Raw genomic sequence first — 19,210 nt, 5'->3', positions numbered from 1 at the left:
ACCATCTGAGTTCATGGCAACACACACATACAACAATCAATAAAGGAGCAGAACCATTACTCTAATAACCTTTGATTTGAAGACGAAGCTTCTTCAAGGGAAAGTAATCTTTTTAGTGCACTAGCCTTAGGCAACAAAATGAAGACAGCAAAAACATAAAAAGACTAGCCAGCCTAGACTTGCGGAACATTAATGCATATTCCACTGAGAGGGCGCTTTAAATCACTTTCTTAAACAAGAAGATATAAAATTAACCAATTTGATTTCTGACATCTATTCTCCCAGTGATTTAAACTTCTTTGATCTGCGAAGATTTTGCTGCTTACTCATGAGCAATGTGAATCGAAATTCATAAACAGAGCTCAAGGAGGTCACTCTTTCAAGGTCCAATAGAATGGACGACAATTCATCATACTTAAGAAAAAAGAAATTTCTGGTAGATAAGTATATAGCTCAAACTGGAATTTAAAGGGGGGAAAATAAAAGGACAGCAAAAACTAGAAGAAATTTAACGTATCTACGCATGTACTTAGTTAGGTACAACTGGCATAACTAGTAATGTTCTATTCTTTTGAAAGAATAATGATCAGGCTCTGTTATGGCTTCTTCTCTCATGATTAATGTTAAGCATTTTGCTCTAATGGATCGCTGACAGAATTTCATGCTGCATTTTTCAGATTGTAAAGTGCAGTCAAAGCTAAATGAGAAAAATGCATTTAAAAAGTCTGAGATTATCTCTGGACAACGGTGTTATGGGTGCTTTTCATTTTCTTCTTTATACTAATGTGCATATTATGATTTTTTAAAACAATGTACGTTTATTAATAATTTCTAAAGGGGTTACATTATGTAAGCATCCAATCATTTACTGAAGGTTATGGTGTGTCAGGGTCTCGGGGGAAAAAAACAAACAAGCTTGCATACATTAGAGCATTCAAGCCCCTCTCCAGGATACGTGGGAGGAAGTCAAGGCTTAAAGGGGTTGGAAACTTGCTGAGGTCAGCTCACTGGTGAGAAGAGCTGGGTGACAACTGAGATCCGTCGCTCCCCTGACCAGCACACGTTAGAGCCACCGTAAAGGCCAAGCTTAGTGAAGGACAAGAGAGCTGCTGGGTGGGGAAAGAAGACTGAATGTGGAATCGGCCAAAATGGATTTTATGCCAACTCTACAAACAACGAGGCATGTAACTTTAAACCCTTTGGCTTTCAAGTTGTCTCATCTACAAAATGAAGGTGTTGGCTCAGGTGATCTCTTAATTCTATTATGCTATAAGATCTGAAAAAATTTTTTCCATCATCTTGTCAGGCTAATTGGTTACATATCAAAAGGGTACAGTTAACTTTACTTATAGTCGACTATTTGATACACTGATTATAAACATCTCTGCATATATACATATATACACACACACATACACACATATTTGTTATACTGGCATATCAAATGAAGTTACTCATGAAGGTATATGCTTAAAAAAAAAACAAACAAACTTCTCTACCCCACTGCACCCCCAGCCCACCACTTTCTAATGCTTCAAAGCGGCAATGCAAATGGTAAAAGATACCTACACTTGTAAGTAGTTCAGCTACCCAGACCCGTCCTGTGCACCAGACAACTAGGCTGATTAATATTTTGGCCAAAATGCTTGTTAGAAATGGCTATGTATATGGCTATGGGGTGAGAAGACAAAGGATAAGAACAAAAGCTACAACGTACTAGGAGCCAAGCACTAGGCTAAGCACTTAACACACATTACCTCATTTGGTCTTCAAATAATCTTCTGGGAAAGGCCACTAATCACGCCAGATGAAAACACCAGCCCCGGGAAGACCCACGGCTGGGTGCTGAATCTCATCTGCAGCCCCAGAGCCTGTGTGCTTAATCCCTGTGCGACACCCATAGAAATCACACACTTGGTTCCTATAGTCCCATAAGCATGGTTCAGTCTTCAACATTAAAGTATCATTGCCTAAATCTTCTATATAAAATCCTTCACAACAAGTTCACTCTGGTCCTGCTGTATGGCGGCACTGGAAGGGCGAAGAAAGTCATACCACCTCCCTGCTTACAACTCTTGCCCCAGTGAGTGTCTATACAGATGATCGTGTTAAAGCCTAAACTGAATTACTCCCTACACTAACTTAAACCCTTCAGTGGCTTTTCCTTGCACCCAGAATAAAATATGGAATGTATAGCAAGAATTTACAGAATCTGACCTCAATCCTTACACTGCTTGCCTCACTCACTCTGCCCTACATACAAGAACCTCCTTGCAGGTCGTTCCTATCTCAGAAGGGTTGCCAGACTTGTATGTGTGTGTGGGATGGGGGAGCGGGCGGGGATGGAGGGAGGTGGGGGGAGATGGAATGTGAGGGAAGAGAGAGAGAGAGAGAGAGAGAGAGAGAGAGAGAGAAAGACAGAGAGACAGAGACAGAAAGAGAGGGAGACGGAGAGGGAGAGGAAGGCCAGTTAAATTTGAACTTCAGACAATGACTTTTTTTTTTTAGTATAAGTACATCCCATGCTGTATTTGTCACATACCTAGAGTTTAAAAAATCATTGTTTACCTGAAATTTAAATATTACTGAGTATCCTGTATTTCACTTGGTAATCCCATACCAGGGCTTCTGCATTTGCTATTCTACCTAAAACACTCTTCCTTCCAGAGTTCCATGCGTAACTCCCTTACTTCTATACTATGCTTGAACTTTTCCTCAGAGAAGCTTTCCCTGACCTACTTACCTGGCTATATTTCATCCTTACTCTATTTTTCCTTGGGGCACTCACCATTTGTGGAAATTATTTTATGTATTGGTTGACTATTGTTTGCTGCCCCATCCAAATGTAAGCTCCTTGAGGACAAACTTCGATTTGCCGGTTCAGTGATCGATCTATCCTCAGCTTCGAGAACAGTGCCTGACATACAGTAGTAATTGATCACTGTGTGCTGAGTAGTGGATAAATAAATCAAAGACATGAATTCAGCACTAAAGATATTCACGGTAATGAAACTCACTTCCATTCATGTGGCACTTATCCATTTCCATCATTTTATTAGAACCTTTCAACAATACACTGAGGCAGGCAAAGCAGGCTTGACCTGACCTCAGTGAGGAGAAATCAGACTGAAAACTAAAAGGAAAGCTCTAAACCACATAAGTAGAATGTGGATCCAGACAAGCAATCAGGCCTCACGTGTTTCCTATAATACTGTACTGCTGCCTTCGACCACAGGAGGCAGGAATATTATAAACAGAAAGTACGGAACTGACCATGTGCAACAGAGAGAGCCAAGGACTGGAGAGATCCAGGATGTTAGGGAAGGGGCAGAACTCAAAGAGAGGCTGCATTAAGTTTTCAGCATGCGACAAAACCAGAGAGATTCTAATGAGAGGATGTCAGTTTTAAAAATCTATCCCAAACCGCGGTAAGAGAACTGTCAATTTTTCTTTACACTGGAGAGGCAGCAAATGAATTCCTCTGTAGTCAACCACATAGATAACACAGAGAGATGCTTCTTCTACCAGCTCTCACTAGGTACACTACCTATTGTGCCGGCACAGAGGAAAAAGTGGCCCTCATCGGACTTGCATCCACATTGAGGACATTTTGATAGCCAAAGTCGCCCAATTTACAGAGTCAGTCATATTGTAGAGACCAAGGATTTAGTTCCTCTTTTGTGTTAATGGGTAATTTTGCCCGAACTGCATATCTGAGCAAATAAGGCTGAATGACAATGAGAATAAGTGACAGGCAAGAAAGCTGTGCTTTCTAATATAATTGGCTCATTCCATTCTCATAGTATAAATGTGAATCCCTGTACTACCTTATAGATATAATATTAAAGAACATTATATTAAAATTGTTCATAAGTGTCCCAAATGCCCGTTTCATGCCTCAAATTCAATGTTTTAGCAGATTTTAATGTTACAAATTTTATTTTATTTTTCAACATTAGAAAGGTGATAGCTGAGAGCTCATCCACTCAGAATAAACAAAAAGCTATTTATAAAAAGTTTTAAATAGACTCATTCACTCAATAAAAACATGTACCAGGAAGCATTATACCTGTGAACAACACAGACAAATTTCTCTGGAGATTACTTTCCATGCAATTGTTCTTTTTAAATATTTACTGAATTTTATAGAGTGATAAGTAGCATTTTAAATGAAATTCAGAACTACTAGTAGGTTTCATTAGAATGACATCATAATATTATTTCATAATATTTTCAAGTGTATAATTCTATAATACATCATCTGTGTACTGCAGTGTGTGCTCACAACCCAAAGTCTAGTCTCCTTCCGTCACCATGTATTTGACCCCCTTTACCCTTTTCAACCTCCCCTCACTCTCTTTTTCCCCTGGTAACCACCATATTGTCATCTGCCATGCATTTATTCTTAATGCTGGATGTTGATGGTCATCCCAGGACCTTTGCATTTGCTGTTCCCACTGCCTGCTAAACATTTCTCCCAGACATCTACACAACTCACTTCAGCTGGTGCTCAAACATCTTAGGGTATTTCTTGACCACTTTATCTAAAATGGACACCATCACTTTTTTATTTATCTGTCTCTGTCTTTACGAAACATAACCTTCATGAAGAATGTTTGTCTTTTTGTTCACTGTTCAATTCCCAGCATCCAGAAAAATCCAATAGCAATGAAGGTCCTTGGCACTCAGACTGCGATCTCTAAGCATTATTTCTCATCAAGAAGAGCCATGGCTGATTTCAGGTCTAGGGCAGAAAACTGTATAAGATGAACCTGGAAGAGCTTATCACACCGGGTAACAAAAACAAAACAAAACGACGACAATAACAACAACAACAACAAAACTACTACAAACTAACAGAGTCATGTCAAAAAGACTCAGAAGACAATATGAATTGGCTCCCTCTGGCCAAATAAGGGGCAATTTGAGAACCAGTAAGAAAATAATTGAAATAGATTGAACATATCAAGTATGCTTCAATCAATGACTTCATACTGGTGATAAAAACCAACAAATATACAAAATACCAAGCAAATATACAAAATACCAGTGAGAGTGGAATATGCTAGGAAGCCAACAGACAAAGAAATAACGGTTTCTTATATAAACTGTCCCTCGCAGTAACCAAATACCAGATGGAGTCATTTCTCTTCATAGAAATATTCCTGATAGATTAAGAAGGAACTCCTCATGAATTAATGAACCCAGACTTTGATCATCAATGGCAGCTAACATCACAAAGAGACAACCAGTCATTAAGGTGCCTCCTAACAGAAGTATATAATATCATCCATGAAGCAGTCTTGCAAAATATATATAAGTTAAGCCCGACTCTGATCAAGCCTCAGATCTATCAATTTACAGGAAATACATGGGACCAGGAACCAGGTTATACAACAAAACCAGGATGTAATAATCAAAATGCAGAGTATAACAAATTCTCCAAGGCAAATAAAAAGGTTGCTTCAACAAAGTCTAAAGGAGAGGGAAAAAAAAAAGGAGCTGGAAGGGAACCTAAAATTAAAGAGACTTTAGAGACAATTTTAATTTATGGTCCTTACTTGAAACCAGTTCAAATAAACTTTAATTTCTAACAGGGACTAGAAAATGCCGATTCTAACCTGATATTAAGGAATTATGTTAATTTTCGATATGAAATGATATTAGTAGTTATAATGGGAGTAGTTATGTGTTGTAAAAGAGTCTCTTTTAAAGACACATATTAAACATTCACACACGATATGACATTTGGAATTTGCTTCAAAATAAAGGAAGGGGGAGGGTATAAATGAAATGAGATTGGCCATGAAATGACAATTGTTGAATCTGAGTCATGGGCACAGGGGGGTTTGTTATACCATTCTTTTTCATTCATGTTTGAAATTTCTATATTAAAAAAAGTTTTAAAAAAATTGGAGACAACTACATTGAAGCCCCTGTCTGCCAGATGTATTCCAAGGAGCAAAAAGGTATTAGTTTGAGGTTTGGCAAGTCCTGTCATTTCCCTTCTAATTTTTGTTAAGGTGGAGGCCCATCCGAGAGGTCTCAATTTAAATGATGTAGTATCTGAAATTTACAGACAAACACTAATAAAGTACACTTGGGAGAGCTGGGAGGTTGAGGGGAGAGAACTGAGAGCTCAGTTAGGCTGACTTGACAAATACTTTTTTTGGTAAACTCGGGATTGTTTTAAAAAGTTCTTTCTCTAAAGATGTCTTAGAATTCAGGTAATAAGGTCAGTAAAAACCCAGAGATGAAAAAGATACAAATAAAGGCTGGACTCAAAAAAGGAAAAGAACATGATCATAAATCTCTCTCCCCACCTCCTTCACTGACAGGAAATATTATCTCACAGAGAAGGAATTTCCTACTGCAAACAGATAAGCCTTTACGAGGTGTATGTTGGTGTTCTCGAGCAACAGTCTAGTGATATTTTTAAAGTACTCCTGACCTGTCCCAAAATGTCATGTTGTTTTCATTCAGGTTTTCTTCTGCAACCTAAGCAGTCAGTTCTTTATCGCTGCCCACTTTGACAAATTAGTCTGTGCAACACCATTTCTAAGTTATCTTTAGCAGCCAACACAGCCCATAAATCCAAATCATTGTGCTGGTTATTAGGATTTCATTTCATGCTCGCATTCACAAACATTTAAGCTTTCAACCTTTGCTGTTGGGCATTAATCTTGGTATTAATCAAGAGATTAAGTACGCAGAATTTAAACTCAAGGTTAATAGCATGCTCAGCCAATATTGGTTTTACATATCGCCAAGGGAGAACAGAAAGAGGCAAAGACCTTTATGCCTGTTGTTCATGACATATAAGAAACAGAATGATGAGTAAAGCATGAAATTGCTTCTTTTGTTCCTTTATGAGGGAGTCACATACACTTGCACGCACACTCACTCATCCCATCCAAACTGGCATTTGAAGCAAAAGCTTGTACACATCCTGAGATCTAGAAATCAATCACTGGGCAATTTGATTATTGCAGAGCAACTGTACTTGCAATGGCAACAGAAGTGCTTAAAAAAACAGCACAAACAAATTAAGAAATCTGGAAGGGTATGATGGTTGCTAGTTGCTAGAATAATTGCATTAAGTAGAAAAAAATGTCTGAGTATCAAATGTATCAGCATCATGTATCAATATAATATCATAGGGGTAAAGAAATTCATTCTGAATTTCATAAAAGCTGAAAGCAGTAAAAGGCTCTGCAGAGGGCTAAGTTAATATACCTGAAACAATGACAGAGTAATTACTTTATAGGGCCTTGTCTCCATAACTGGAGTAGTTATATGGCTCACAAAAACAGACACAGAAAATGAACTGCCCAATGATCTGGAAATGCAAAGCTGCCTAATTCATTCACTCCCCCACCACTTGGAAAGACTGAATACCTGGTTTTCATGAGTTATGTCCTCAGGAGAACTGATGCTGTTTCTCTTTTTTGGGGGGTAGGGTATCAAAACTGTGAGTATTTGAAAACTAGCAATGAAGACTGATTCATGGAAACCAGCAAAATTAGAGCGATATTTCAAATACAGGTGGATTTTAGTATAGAACTGAATGCAAAGTCAATGGCGACAAATCACTAAGCTGAGTTGTTTCAGTTGCAACAGTAATGAAAAGTGCAGAAGTACTAGGCCACTCAGCCTCTCAGAGTCTCTATGACTTGGCTCTGTATCACTCAGAGCTGGAGAGAGGTTTGCATGAGATTGTGCCTTTGAGGTGTCTGGCATACAGTGGGCTAAATAATGTTTCATTCTTCTCTTAAAATCCGCCCCCGCCAACAAGGACAAGGACTAGACTTTGATGACTATATCCAGTCCCTAGTACAGTATTACACACACAACAAGCATCGTGGGGATAACGTAAGGGAAAAAGGTTTTACTTCCTGGGGTTTACCAGAAATGAGCTGTAAACTACACATTGGTTAGGGTAGAAGTAGAAGTTTATAATTCCATAATTCAGTGGAAGTTGGCACGCTGAGACAATGAGGGAAAAGAAAAATGAAGGAAGAACGCCATTCCCTAAGACTGGTCTGAACCTAAAAGCCTCAATTTAACTAGTGACTCACTATACCGGAGACATTTTATTTCATGTCCTTTTTTATATCTGCCAAAGTTCTGAAGTTAAACGTAGATAGAAATGAGAATTGGCTTTTCAGTAAGGATTAAGATTAAGTCACTGGTACATCCGTTAATCAAGCAAACGATCAAATGAAGATGTCTCCCAGATTGCAAGAGAAACCTGGCATGTGTGATACGGGTTAAATGAAAGGACAAAAAACGGAGTGTGTCAGGAAAGCAAGTTGGAGGTGGGGAACTAGACAAAAAAGAGTGCCACAGATGTTGTCCAGGATTTTAAAAATACTAGAATGTAATTAACTGGCTTCAGAAAACATCTCTAATAATTTCACATTAACGAAGACAGGGGTGTGTAGCTGCTCCATACGACCAGTTCACAGTCTGAATGTAAACGGAAGTGTCCTTCCAGGAGAAAAGAAGTCAAAGGGAACAGCTGAACTTCTACATTACCAGAAGTCAAGGGATCTTAAATTAAATTATATTGGTGAATGAGAAGCAGAAGTTGATTCAAATTCTAAAATAAATTCAAGGTCTCATATAAAATGTCTCAGGCTAAACGACACCTCACAACTGTCCTCAAAAAATGACATAAAAAATCATAAAAGTATCAGTTATGCTTATTGAGTGTCACCTATCTTTTAGGCTCTACTCTAAGCATGTTCCCATATTCACTCAGGAATCCTCACGGTAGGATCCTTTTAAACAAAATTAAAACCATTACTTTATAAAGGAAAACCTCAGACACAACGAGTTAGGTAAGTAACTTTTCAAAAAGCATAGAGTTTAGAAAGCATCAGAAACAGAAGCTGAAGTCAGGTATGAGGCTCTAAGTCAGTACTTCTAATCAAAGTGTCCATATGGGTGAAATTCTTTAACTCTGATAGGGCACCTATTAAGACGCTATGATAAAAAGGAAACTTTTGTTTTTGTTTTTTTTAAAGGATGGAGTTTCAAAGTTATTTTCAAATTAAAACTTTGAAAAAGAAGTTCCTAGTTCTCTCTCCAGGGGAATTAGCTCTACCCTCCTGGCTCAATTACCTGCATCCATTCTTCCTCTTCCATTAGTTTCTTAAGATAATGAACACGTACCATGGTGCCACAAAAATGAGTTCTCAGTAATTACTGACAATCAATGAATAGCTGTTCAATAAGTGCTCACTGAACTGAATTCAACTGAATAAAAAGAAAAGCTCAGTTTTCTGCATAAGAAGAGATCGGAATATGCTGTCGAAGAACCATTCCACACCTCTGGAGGAGAAAAAATAATTTGGTTAAAGGTTCTGAACCCAAACACCAAGCCTCTAATATTAAGTATATATGATCCATCACATCTTTATACAGCCCAGCCTGTTCCACATCCTCTCAATTTACCTTCACCAGAATGCCACTTTTCTCTCATTTTAGCTACATCCTTCCTTCAGGCGAGTGGGGGGAGGGTGGCAGTTTCAAAGGAAGGCGATTAGGTCAGAAACAACCTCTGGACCATTCTTCCACACCGTCCCAGCTCTGGCTCGGGAGATGGAGGAAGGCTGGAGTGGGAATGGAAAATCCTCTAATTTTACTGCTGCAGCCCACCCCTACATGCAAACTCTCAGGAAGGCGTGAAATTAGCTCAGCTTGTCAATCAGGGTGCACAGTTGGACTCTGGCTAAATTCTATCAAATGGAAGGGGAAGAAAACTTCTGAAAATTAAACTGAATGAGGAATTTTTCCCTCAGAGCAGGAAAGGTGCTTCTAATGGACTTTTCATTGGAGTGAAGGTTCATTCATGTCCTCAGGCCTTACTCTTCTGGAGAAGGAAATGAGAAAATGGGCCACAGGCCACCTAAGCTAGAAACACAGGCAAATAAATGGTACAAAATCAATTTGTCAGTAGCCTGCTAATGAGGAGCATCACACACCCAATTCTCTGTGCTTTTAATTTCCAAGTGATAGTTTAACCGCCATTAGCTCTGACGGTTCCCATGATGGCCATGGGGTGGCCATGGTGCAACCTGTCAAAAAAAAAAAAAAGTCTGACTGAATCTTACAGAGGAAAGAGAAGTAAAGGTGTAGGAGAGGAACAAATCCCACAGAATCCAGGACCACATGCCCTATAGCTCTACTGGTTTGGCCTCCATCCCCCAAAGCTGTCTGTCACCTTATGACACAGAATAGGCAACTGAGTCTCACAAGAAAAACTATGGCAAAAGCATTTCATTTAGCCTCATAATAGAGGCATTCTCCTTTCTGCATGGCAGCACCAGGGAGTTATCAACTACTGATCAAAAGGCAACCGCATATAGAACTGGGGAGAGAATAAAAAAGAAATGGCAACCACGAGCCTGCCACGTGCTCATCCTCTGAACTTAGCCAGCACGCATTTCACAGGCGGGCGGCCAGAGCTGCCCCTGTCTGTAAGGGTGGAGCAGGAAGCCAGAGTTTTAAATTTCCTACTCCGTTGTTCCCCTGTACCTCGCCCGGATAAAGTCTTAACTCTGCTCCATCCCCTTGATCTTCCTAAAGGTGAGTGAGATCACTGAATGCCATGTGGTCTGCAACATGCTCTGCAGCCCTTTAAAAAAAAGCTGCTATTTAAATTCAAGGATACAAATAAAAATGAAGCTCTGAAAAAAACGGAAAAAGAAAAAAAGGTATAAGTAATTCAACCTGTAAGTAAACAGCTAACTCAGCCAATAAGCACATGAAAAGATGCTCAACATTGCTAATCAGTACAGAAATGCAAACCACACCACGATGATAGCACCTCACACCTATTAGGATGGCTACTATTAACAACAACAACAACAACAAACGCTCCCACCAAAACTGGAAAAAAAGGATGTGGAGAAATTGGAATCCTCATGCACTGCTGGTTGCAACGTAAAACGGTGTAGCTGCTTTAGAAAAGTTTGGCCGTTCCTCAAAAAAATAAAAAACAGAATTACCGTATGATTCCACCATCCCACTCTGGATAGATACCTCCAAGAGCTGAAAACAGGGTCTCAAAGAGTTATGTGTACACCCATGTTGGTGGCAGAATTATTCACAATAACTAAAAGGTGGAAGCAGTCCAGTGTTTAGCAGCAGGTGAACAGATAAGCAAAATGTGGTATATAACACAATTAGCCTTAAAAAGAAAGGAAATTCTGACATATGCTACAACATAGATGAACCTTGATAACATTTTGCTAAGTGAAATAAACTGATCACGAAATGACAAATACTGTGAAATCCACTCATATGAGTACCTGGAGTGGTCAAAATTATAAAGACCCAGAAGAAAGAAGAGGGAGATGGGGAGTTACTGTTTAATGGGTACAGGTTCATGTTTGCAAGATGAAGAGTTTTGGAGATGGGTGGATGGTGGTGATGGCTGTATAGCAATGTGAATGCATTTAATGCCATTGAAGTATATATATACACTTAATAAGTTAAGATGTTACATGTATTTTACTGCAGTTTTTTTTAAGGGGGCAAAATTAGTTAGCTAGGCCTGTTTTTCCTTCAAAGAAAATAAAAGTCATTTGACTTGCGGGCAGAGGACAGTAACGAAGAAAAAAATCAGGTCTACTGTGTAAAACCAATGTACGTTTTCAAGCTTTTAGAATTCCAGGCTCAGCTACAAAAAAGACTAACCACACATATCCACCCCTCTGAAGCCATAAGAAGCTACTCACCTCACTGAGGTAAATAAAAAAAGAGCAGGTGGACCCATCCACTCCGTATTCTGCGTAGCAGGGATCTGAACGCCACATATCTTTCATCCACTGAAACAATAAGATCCAGGTAAGAACATCTCTGAACCGCCCATTCTTGTTGGCCCTTCCCATCTGCTGATAGAAAAGGTGAGCACCTGTGTATGGCACAAGCTGTGGCCTCAGCTCAGAGTCAAGCTGAGGTCAGGATAACAGATACTCAGCTGTTCAATGATCCACAGGTAATCGCTGACTTGAGCTGGGCCTTAGCACAGGTGTGGAGAGTAGAGAGGCTATGGGACATACAGGGCAGCAAAGCCAGTGGAGGCAATGGCTAGGAGAGTTTTATCAAGAGCGAGTGCCTCATGGGACCCTTGCATTGAAAACCCCTCTTAGGAAAATAGTTTCACCAGTCCCGGCACAGTGTGTGAATGAGTGCAGGAATGAGATGCGTGTATGCGTGTGTGAGTCCCACACAGAGACCATGTACTCCTGAACTGAAACTTTTCTCTGGAAACTACTGAGCAGGGAGTGGTTTCTTCAAAAGCTGGCCACATAAATAGGATTTTTAAAAAATGTGAAGAGTGAAAGAGTGGCCAAGTGTCTCTAGGTACTCAACTGCAAATGCAAATGTGACATTTAAACCACAGTCTGGAGACCTCAAAGTGGTGGTGGTGGGGTGCTTGGGGACTAGGAGAGAGAGAATTTGGACACTAATGGTAGCCCCTCATCATTGGCCCTTGAAGGATCACCTACTGGAGGCTGGGAAAGCAAGTGAAAGGCAGCTTCAAAGACACAGCAGGCGCCTGAAACGGCCCAGGCTCTTTCAGTCTGACCAGTTAGAGCCATTGTTGACTAACTCCATGGAGCTGGCATAAGCAGGGAAGGGTTGTCATGGCCACAGCCCCAAACAGGCAGGATTGAAGCAGCCCTTAAGTGACTTCCTTAAAGGGCTCGCTCACCCTTTAAAGAAGAGGGTGTTAGTGCAGACTGAGGATGATGGAAATGAATACACATCATTAGGGCCTTACCTTGATCTTCCCCTCACAGTGGGGGTAGCCATCCATAGGAGGCAATATACATTTTTCTTGAGCTCCATTAATAATATCTGTAAAGAACAAAAAAAAAGCAAAGGATACCATAAATTTTATGAAACACAAGCCTAACACCCTTGAAAAAGCAAGGAGCAGAGAGAAAAACCGAAAAAGTCTATATTGTAGTTCTGACCCTTCCCGCTGGCAACAGGTCTGATAGGTCTGCAAGGACCTGCCCTAAAAGACGGCCTACCTACAGGATGGCCAAAGACCTATGGGTGTGGCTCAGTTTGAAAGTGTAAGCCAGGCCAACCCTAGTGGCTATTTGGAAATCTGCACTTGGGAAACTGAGAAAACAAAGAAGTAAAGAGCAGGAAGTAAAGCCATTAGATCGGGGGAGGGGGTTCCACCAGGCTGACAGGGATGCGCTGCATTATGAAGACAAACTGTGGTGACGAGCAGCTTCATGAAGACATGTGCTAGAGCCAAGGCTGCCAGCAATGGAAAGAAAGGGGAACTGAATTAGTGTGTGGAGGAGCACGAAGCCACGAGGTACATCTGCTAGGTAGAGTCTCTTATGGGCCCAGTTCTTAAATTCTCACGAAGATCTCCTTGCTGCTTCAGACATTTCCTCTCAGTAAGTTCCCTTTCCATTAGCTACCTCAAGTGGATTTCTATTCCTTGCAACTACGGAGTCAAAAGTAAAAAGAATGCCTTTAAGAAGCTTACAGTTTAATGGTGGACAACAGACCAACAACTGAACAACTGAACGACAGTGTGGCAGAAATTATGTTAGGAAGGGGCAAGAGAACACCCACCCCAGTCTTTAAGGGTCAAAGAAGACTTCCTAGATCCAGCAGCACTTTAGCTGATATGACGATGAAGCAGGAGTGAGCCAGGTAAAGGGACAAGGTAGAGATTGTGTTCAAGAACTGAGGTGATTCTGTTACCTTTGGGGAGACCTAAAATCAGTTGTTACCCCTCGTTTCTTTTCGCCAACGGAGCAAAGAATTACCAGTCAGTGAGATTTAGTTAGGAAAAATAAGATTTATTAAAGTGTGTTTCAAGGAAAAAGAAGGTCACAACCAAAAGGACTATAACCCAGTGGAAACAAAAGTTAGGTTTAAAGTATGCTTGCGGGGGGGGCGGGGTGGGGAGGGGCAGCGTGTTACAGCAAGGGCTGTAACCTTGTGGAAGTGAGGAAGTCTGTATCATATCTGGGCTGTAAAGGGAAGTTACAAAGGTGGTCTTAGATGATTGGCACCTGAAGTCATTTTGATTGACATCTGGCTGTTACATAACTCTCTGCCTACTGCACATGCGGTTACCCAGAATTCAGTCTAATTATTCATGAACTTCCGGGCATAGGCATGATATTATAACGATGGCATAATGAGGCACTAACTGCGTAAGTGCTTGTGGCCGATTAAACCAGCTATTGGTTTACAACCCTGCATTCCTTTGTTCCTCAGGATGCAGGGGTGATTTATAACTATAAAATGGGTGTTTCAGGGAGGTCTTTGGGTGGTCTTTGGGAGGGGCCTTCATTCTTGTCATTTCTAATGGTTACAGAGCTGGGCCTTCACTCCCATTGCTCATGACTACCTAACTACCCAACAGTTCCAATTGCAGGGACACCCTCTGACTGGAATGAAGAAGTGTGAGGTAGTGAGAGGTCAGACAGAAGCAGGCAGAGCCCAAATCAGAAAGGCCTCAAGCACCATGATAAAGGCTTTAGTCTTCATGCTAAGGGCATGGCAGAGCACTAAAAGGTTTTAAGGAGGGAATGGTTATGATCGGAATTTGTTTAGGAATGGCCACTTTAGCTGGACATTAGGACAACCCTAAACCTACATGCTTTTCTTTTTAGAACTACTATATCTTCCAGACCTGCTTGGAAAATGTCACCAGTACTTACTGCTGATAGTTTTCTATTTACACAAAATACTAATAAGAATTCAGATCCCAAACTACAACATCATTTGATAGTATTTCAGTGATGTCAGTGGCTCCTGGGGCTAAAACAAAAATTAATGCTCGGGGGCGGGAAGCGGGGGTTAGTTGAACCTGTCCCTTGAAAACCAGTTCTTTTGACAGTCTGAAATAGAGATCCTCGATCTGTGATTTAGCGTTTTTAATGAACATTCTACTTCTTATGGATAACTAGAGTATAAAAATCAATATCCTCCTTATCACAGATTGGAAGCAGAGTCGTTTAGTAGTTAACATGGAAGGTACTTAGCTTGTAGGAGACTGTGTTTTCCCATCTATACAATGAGAATAACTTCACCTCTATTTCATCCAGCTCTTATTTAATAAGTTAACATTTATAAAAAGTCTGGTCTGGCACTCCCAAAACTGATAACACAGACCACAGCAGGTGCTTAAACTTTGGCGTCTGCTATGTAATTCGACACAACTTTCACTCACTACATCCAGAAAAGCAATATTTCAAATGCATAGCCACTTCTGAAAATAACATTCTCTCTCTCACACTTATTTTAAGGGGACAGCCATCTTCAGAATATACTACCAAATGGACTGCCTCACCAAAAAAGAGAGATGCTTTTCAATGGCTACTACTCCTATCACTATTTTTAATTCAATTTTGCTTGGCAACACTTACCAAGCAAAGCAGCAGCGGTTCCTAGAAATTAAGCTGAGTCTAAAAGCTGAGCTGGGGTAATCAAACATTTAAGGGCACAGTTAGAGTGAAATGCCCCCCTTTCTTCACACATTATAGGTACTATTCCAGTTTTGGATATTCAGAGACAGGAGTCATGGAAACTAGACGCTACTGAGTTGGACATGTGGTGTGTGGGGGTGAAGAGAAATCACGAGGTCATAAAATAAACTAACAGGTCCTTGAAGTCCTGCAAGCAAACCCCGGTTGCTGCCAGTGTGGGTCCTGTCCTCTTCACCAGGAGTTTTAAGGAATAAAAATATGTTGTGCCACATGTCGACAAACATTGTCTGTAAAGAGCCAGGCAGTAAATATTTGAGGCTCGGCAGGTCACGTGGTCTCTGTCTTAACTACCCACTCTGGGTTGTAGCAAAAAAGCAGCCACAGACAACAGGGGAGGTGAATGGGTGTGGCCATTTTCCACTAAAACTTTATTTACAAAAACAGGTGCAGACCCTGTGTCTGCTATGATGAGAGTTCCAAAATGAGGATCCTCGGTTCTGCAAAGACCTATTGAAATGACTTTTTTTAAGGACACCTTCAGGCATCCTCTGCCAGAAACGCCCTCCTTCTCACTCCCTTTTGCTTTCCATCCTTTCTCGTCCTGGTTAAAACCCCTCCTCCTGGTAAGACTCAGCTCAGGCATCGCTTCTGGAAGAAACATTCCTAATCCTTTCTTTCCATGCTCAACTGGGATTTAGTTAGGATTTAGTAAGGCCCTCTTCCTCACGTCTCTCCCATGATATGAACAATCGTGCTATTCTCTTTACATCTGTCCATCTCCCCTCCTAGGCTGTGAAGACGTGATAGGAAGGTAACGTCTTTCTGCTCCATCACCAGGCACTGTAAGTGCTGTTTGACGGAATAAACACACCCATGTTCCAACTACCCACTGGGCCTGACTCTTTGCTCAGGGAGAGCTAGACTGAGCAGGGAGACCCCTGCTAGGCCAGTGTTTTTACTCCTCCTCCAACTGGCAGTCTGTCAACTAATTCAACAGGGTGTCTTCTGTAATTCCATTATCTTATGATGAATTTTCCATTTAGTTACACAGTGATGGGTTTGAATACACAATGACTTCCAAAAGTTCAGTTTAATGGCTTGAGGCGCTGGGGTAGGAGAGATCTGTGAAAGGGAGAAACAGGAAGTGCCAGCTTCCCAGCGTGAGGCAGAGCTGCTCCCTGAACATGACCACAGTAACCTGACAAGATCCTCCATCACCTCACAGCTCCAGGGGAGTTTCAGCTTCTCTCAGAGGATAGCTCCTCATTTTGTTTTCATTTCAATGAGAAAAACTAAAAAAATAATGTTTTTATTAGTTTGTGTTCACAGAACATTTTTCTACCTGTCAAAGAGCCTCCAATTTAAGTTTGGTTAAAAAAACCCAAAACTTCAGGTCAGAAAAGGTTGATGTTACTTCTTTTCAGGGGAGGTTTAGCTTACTGTATACAAAGCCCCTTTGAAAGGAGACAGGATTCCACCAAAACACATTACTAGAATGTTCTTTCTACTATTCACTCCACGTTCTCCAGTATACCATTTTTTTTTAATGGTGAGAGTGTAAGGAAAAAAAAGATGTTAATGTAAGAAATAAACCTCAGCTCTTATGACTGTTTAGGACCAGTTTCATTTCTTACTCTCATAAACCAGCCCACGTTGTATCTTTCACCAAAAACTTCACTTCTGTACTGATTCTATGGTACTGTCAACTAGGCATTACCCAAAGGCAGATGACCTAGGTATGAAAATTCTGTTTTATCAGTCACTAGTATCCATGCAATGTAGGAGGGACTCAACACTAGGTTTAATCTAAGAGAATAAATGCTTTTCCTATTACCAAAAATGCTTATGTTTCAGGGAAAAACGTGTATAGCAGAAGCAGAAGTGGCAAAAGATGTCATAAACACACACAGTGTGGGATATTCCTGTGGAGTGTGGAGCCAGATTCTCCCCAACAGTCTTAATATATGTATATTAAGAGAGAGATATAATATATATATATATTGAGAGAGACACACGCGGAGAGAGGCAATGGCATTTCAAATACATATTTGGAAGCGACAGAGAGATATGGAACCAGGCATCCTTTTTTTTTTTTTTTAAACTCTTGCTTTCCTCTGCCTCTGAGGAAGGAAAGTGAGGAGAGAGTACAGGCAGAAGTAAATGGTAACAATGGTCTTAAAAGGACAGTGAGAACAGAAAAAGGGTCACACAGGAAATGAAGGTAAATGATAATAACTTCCTTTGATATATTACCTGCTTTTCTAAAGTGCTGTTACATACACTATTGCATTGTACACTAACCACATCCTCTCAAAAAAGAAAGTGAAATCACCTTATAGTTTGGAAAGGAGAAATTTTAAAATCCTCAGCATCTACCTAAAAACTCGGCCTGCAATCGCTAAAAATCTCTCAAAAGCCTGATGTTTGCCGTGTGTTGAAATGTCAAAGCTGTGTCCTCTAAAGACATGGTATGTACCCTCGAGGAGATCATCAAGGCATTGGAGAGGTGAGACCACATACAACAGAGTGAGGCACACATCGGCAGAGCCCCCTCTCTGAGTACAGCGCTCCTGGAATGCAGAACAGCCGTCCTCAGTGCTATGGCCCAGGGCCCAAAGTCATGCGTCACACACGTGATTCCATAGTATAAATTTTTAAACAAATTAATGAACAAATGTAACAAAGGAATGAAGAACTCAAGGTCCAGAGAAGTGAAGAGGGCAGAAAATGCCACAGAGGAAAGGGGGTGGGATACTCTCACTCAGAATCACCGAACCAGGAACTCCAAATCCTGGACCACACACTAAAAACAGCTGAAGGAATCTGGGGTTTGACATAGGAAAATGACAGGAATGGAAGCAGTGAAAAAAGAGTCATTTCTGATGCAAGGAGAGGGGAAGTCGACTATCTCCTCTGTGAATTACTGATATTCATACCTATTGGTATTTAAAAAGAGACTTAAGGTTTTGTGAGAGACATCTTAATGAGTCATATGTTAACTGTCTTAATGTATTTACAAAGCAAATACAAGATCTATTGTGTACAAGGATGCCTTTATGATTTAGCTGCCTTGTTCAATACACATAGATGTGTATTGCTATTGTGTTTTATAAAGTATTATCATCTATCAACTATCATAAAACACTCACCTACTACAAACTTAAAATTAATTATAACCACACTTCACTGATGAACAAGATTAAAAATGTGGTTATAAAAAAGGAGGCTCAAGCCACAGCAATCAGACAAGGAAAAATAAAAAGTCATCCAAATTGGAAAGGAGGAAGTAATACTGTCATTATTTGCAGATGAGATCATACTATACAGAGAGAACCTGAAAGATTCCACCAAAAAACTATTAGAACTGATCGATGAATTCAGTAAAGTAGTAGGATGCAAAGTTAATATTCAGGAATCAATTGCATTTTTATACACCAATAATGAATTAATCTATGACGAAGGAGGCGAGAGTATACAATGGGGTAAAGACAGTCTATTCAATAAATGGCGCTGGGAAAACTGGACAGACACATGCAAAAAAATGAAACTAGACTACCACCTTACACCATATACAAGAATAAATTCAAAATAGATCAAAGACTTAAATATAAGTCCTAAAGCCGTAAAACTCCTAGAAGAAAACACAGGCAGTAAACTCTGTCATTGTTCTTAGTAATATTTTTTTCCAATGTATCTCCTTGGAGAAGGGAAACAAAAGAAAAAAA

The 19,210-nt window shown here is 40.3% G+C and overlaps 1 protein-coding gene across 6 annotated transcripts in view; it reads right to left on the bottom strand.

The window, feature by feature from the left end:
- MGAT5 (alpha-1,6-mannosylglycoprotein 6-beta-N-acetylglucosaminyltransferase) overlaps nt 1-19,210 on the bottom strand; it is a 324,384-nt gene that overhangs the window by 130,198 nt on the left and 174,976 nt on the right. For all 6 annotated transcript variants that reach the window (XM_039874524.1, XM_039874520.1, XM_039874521.1 and 3 more), the window contains 2 exons: nt 12,797-12,873; nt 11,748-11,837 (listed from right to left, as the gene is read on the bottom strand). In XM_039874524.1, the coding sequence (XP_039730458.1) occupies nt 11,748-11,837; nt 12,797-12,873 (167 nt within the window). The remainder of the gene's footprint in view (nt 1-11,747; nt 11,838-12,796; nt 12,874-19,210) is intronic.

Source organism: Pteropus medius, unplaced genomic scaffold, assembly GCF_902729225.1.
Source record: "Pteropus medius unplaced genomic scaffold, Ma_sr-lr_union100, whole genome shotgun sequence".
NCBI lineage: Eukaryota > Metazoa > Chordata > Mammalia > Chiroptera > Pteropodidae > Pteropus > Pteropus medius.
Note: the sequence above shows the minus strand (reverse complement) of the source record. Positions and strands in the feature narration are given on the sequence as shown.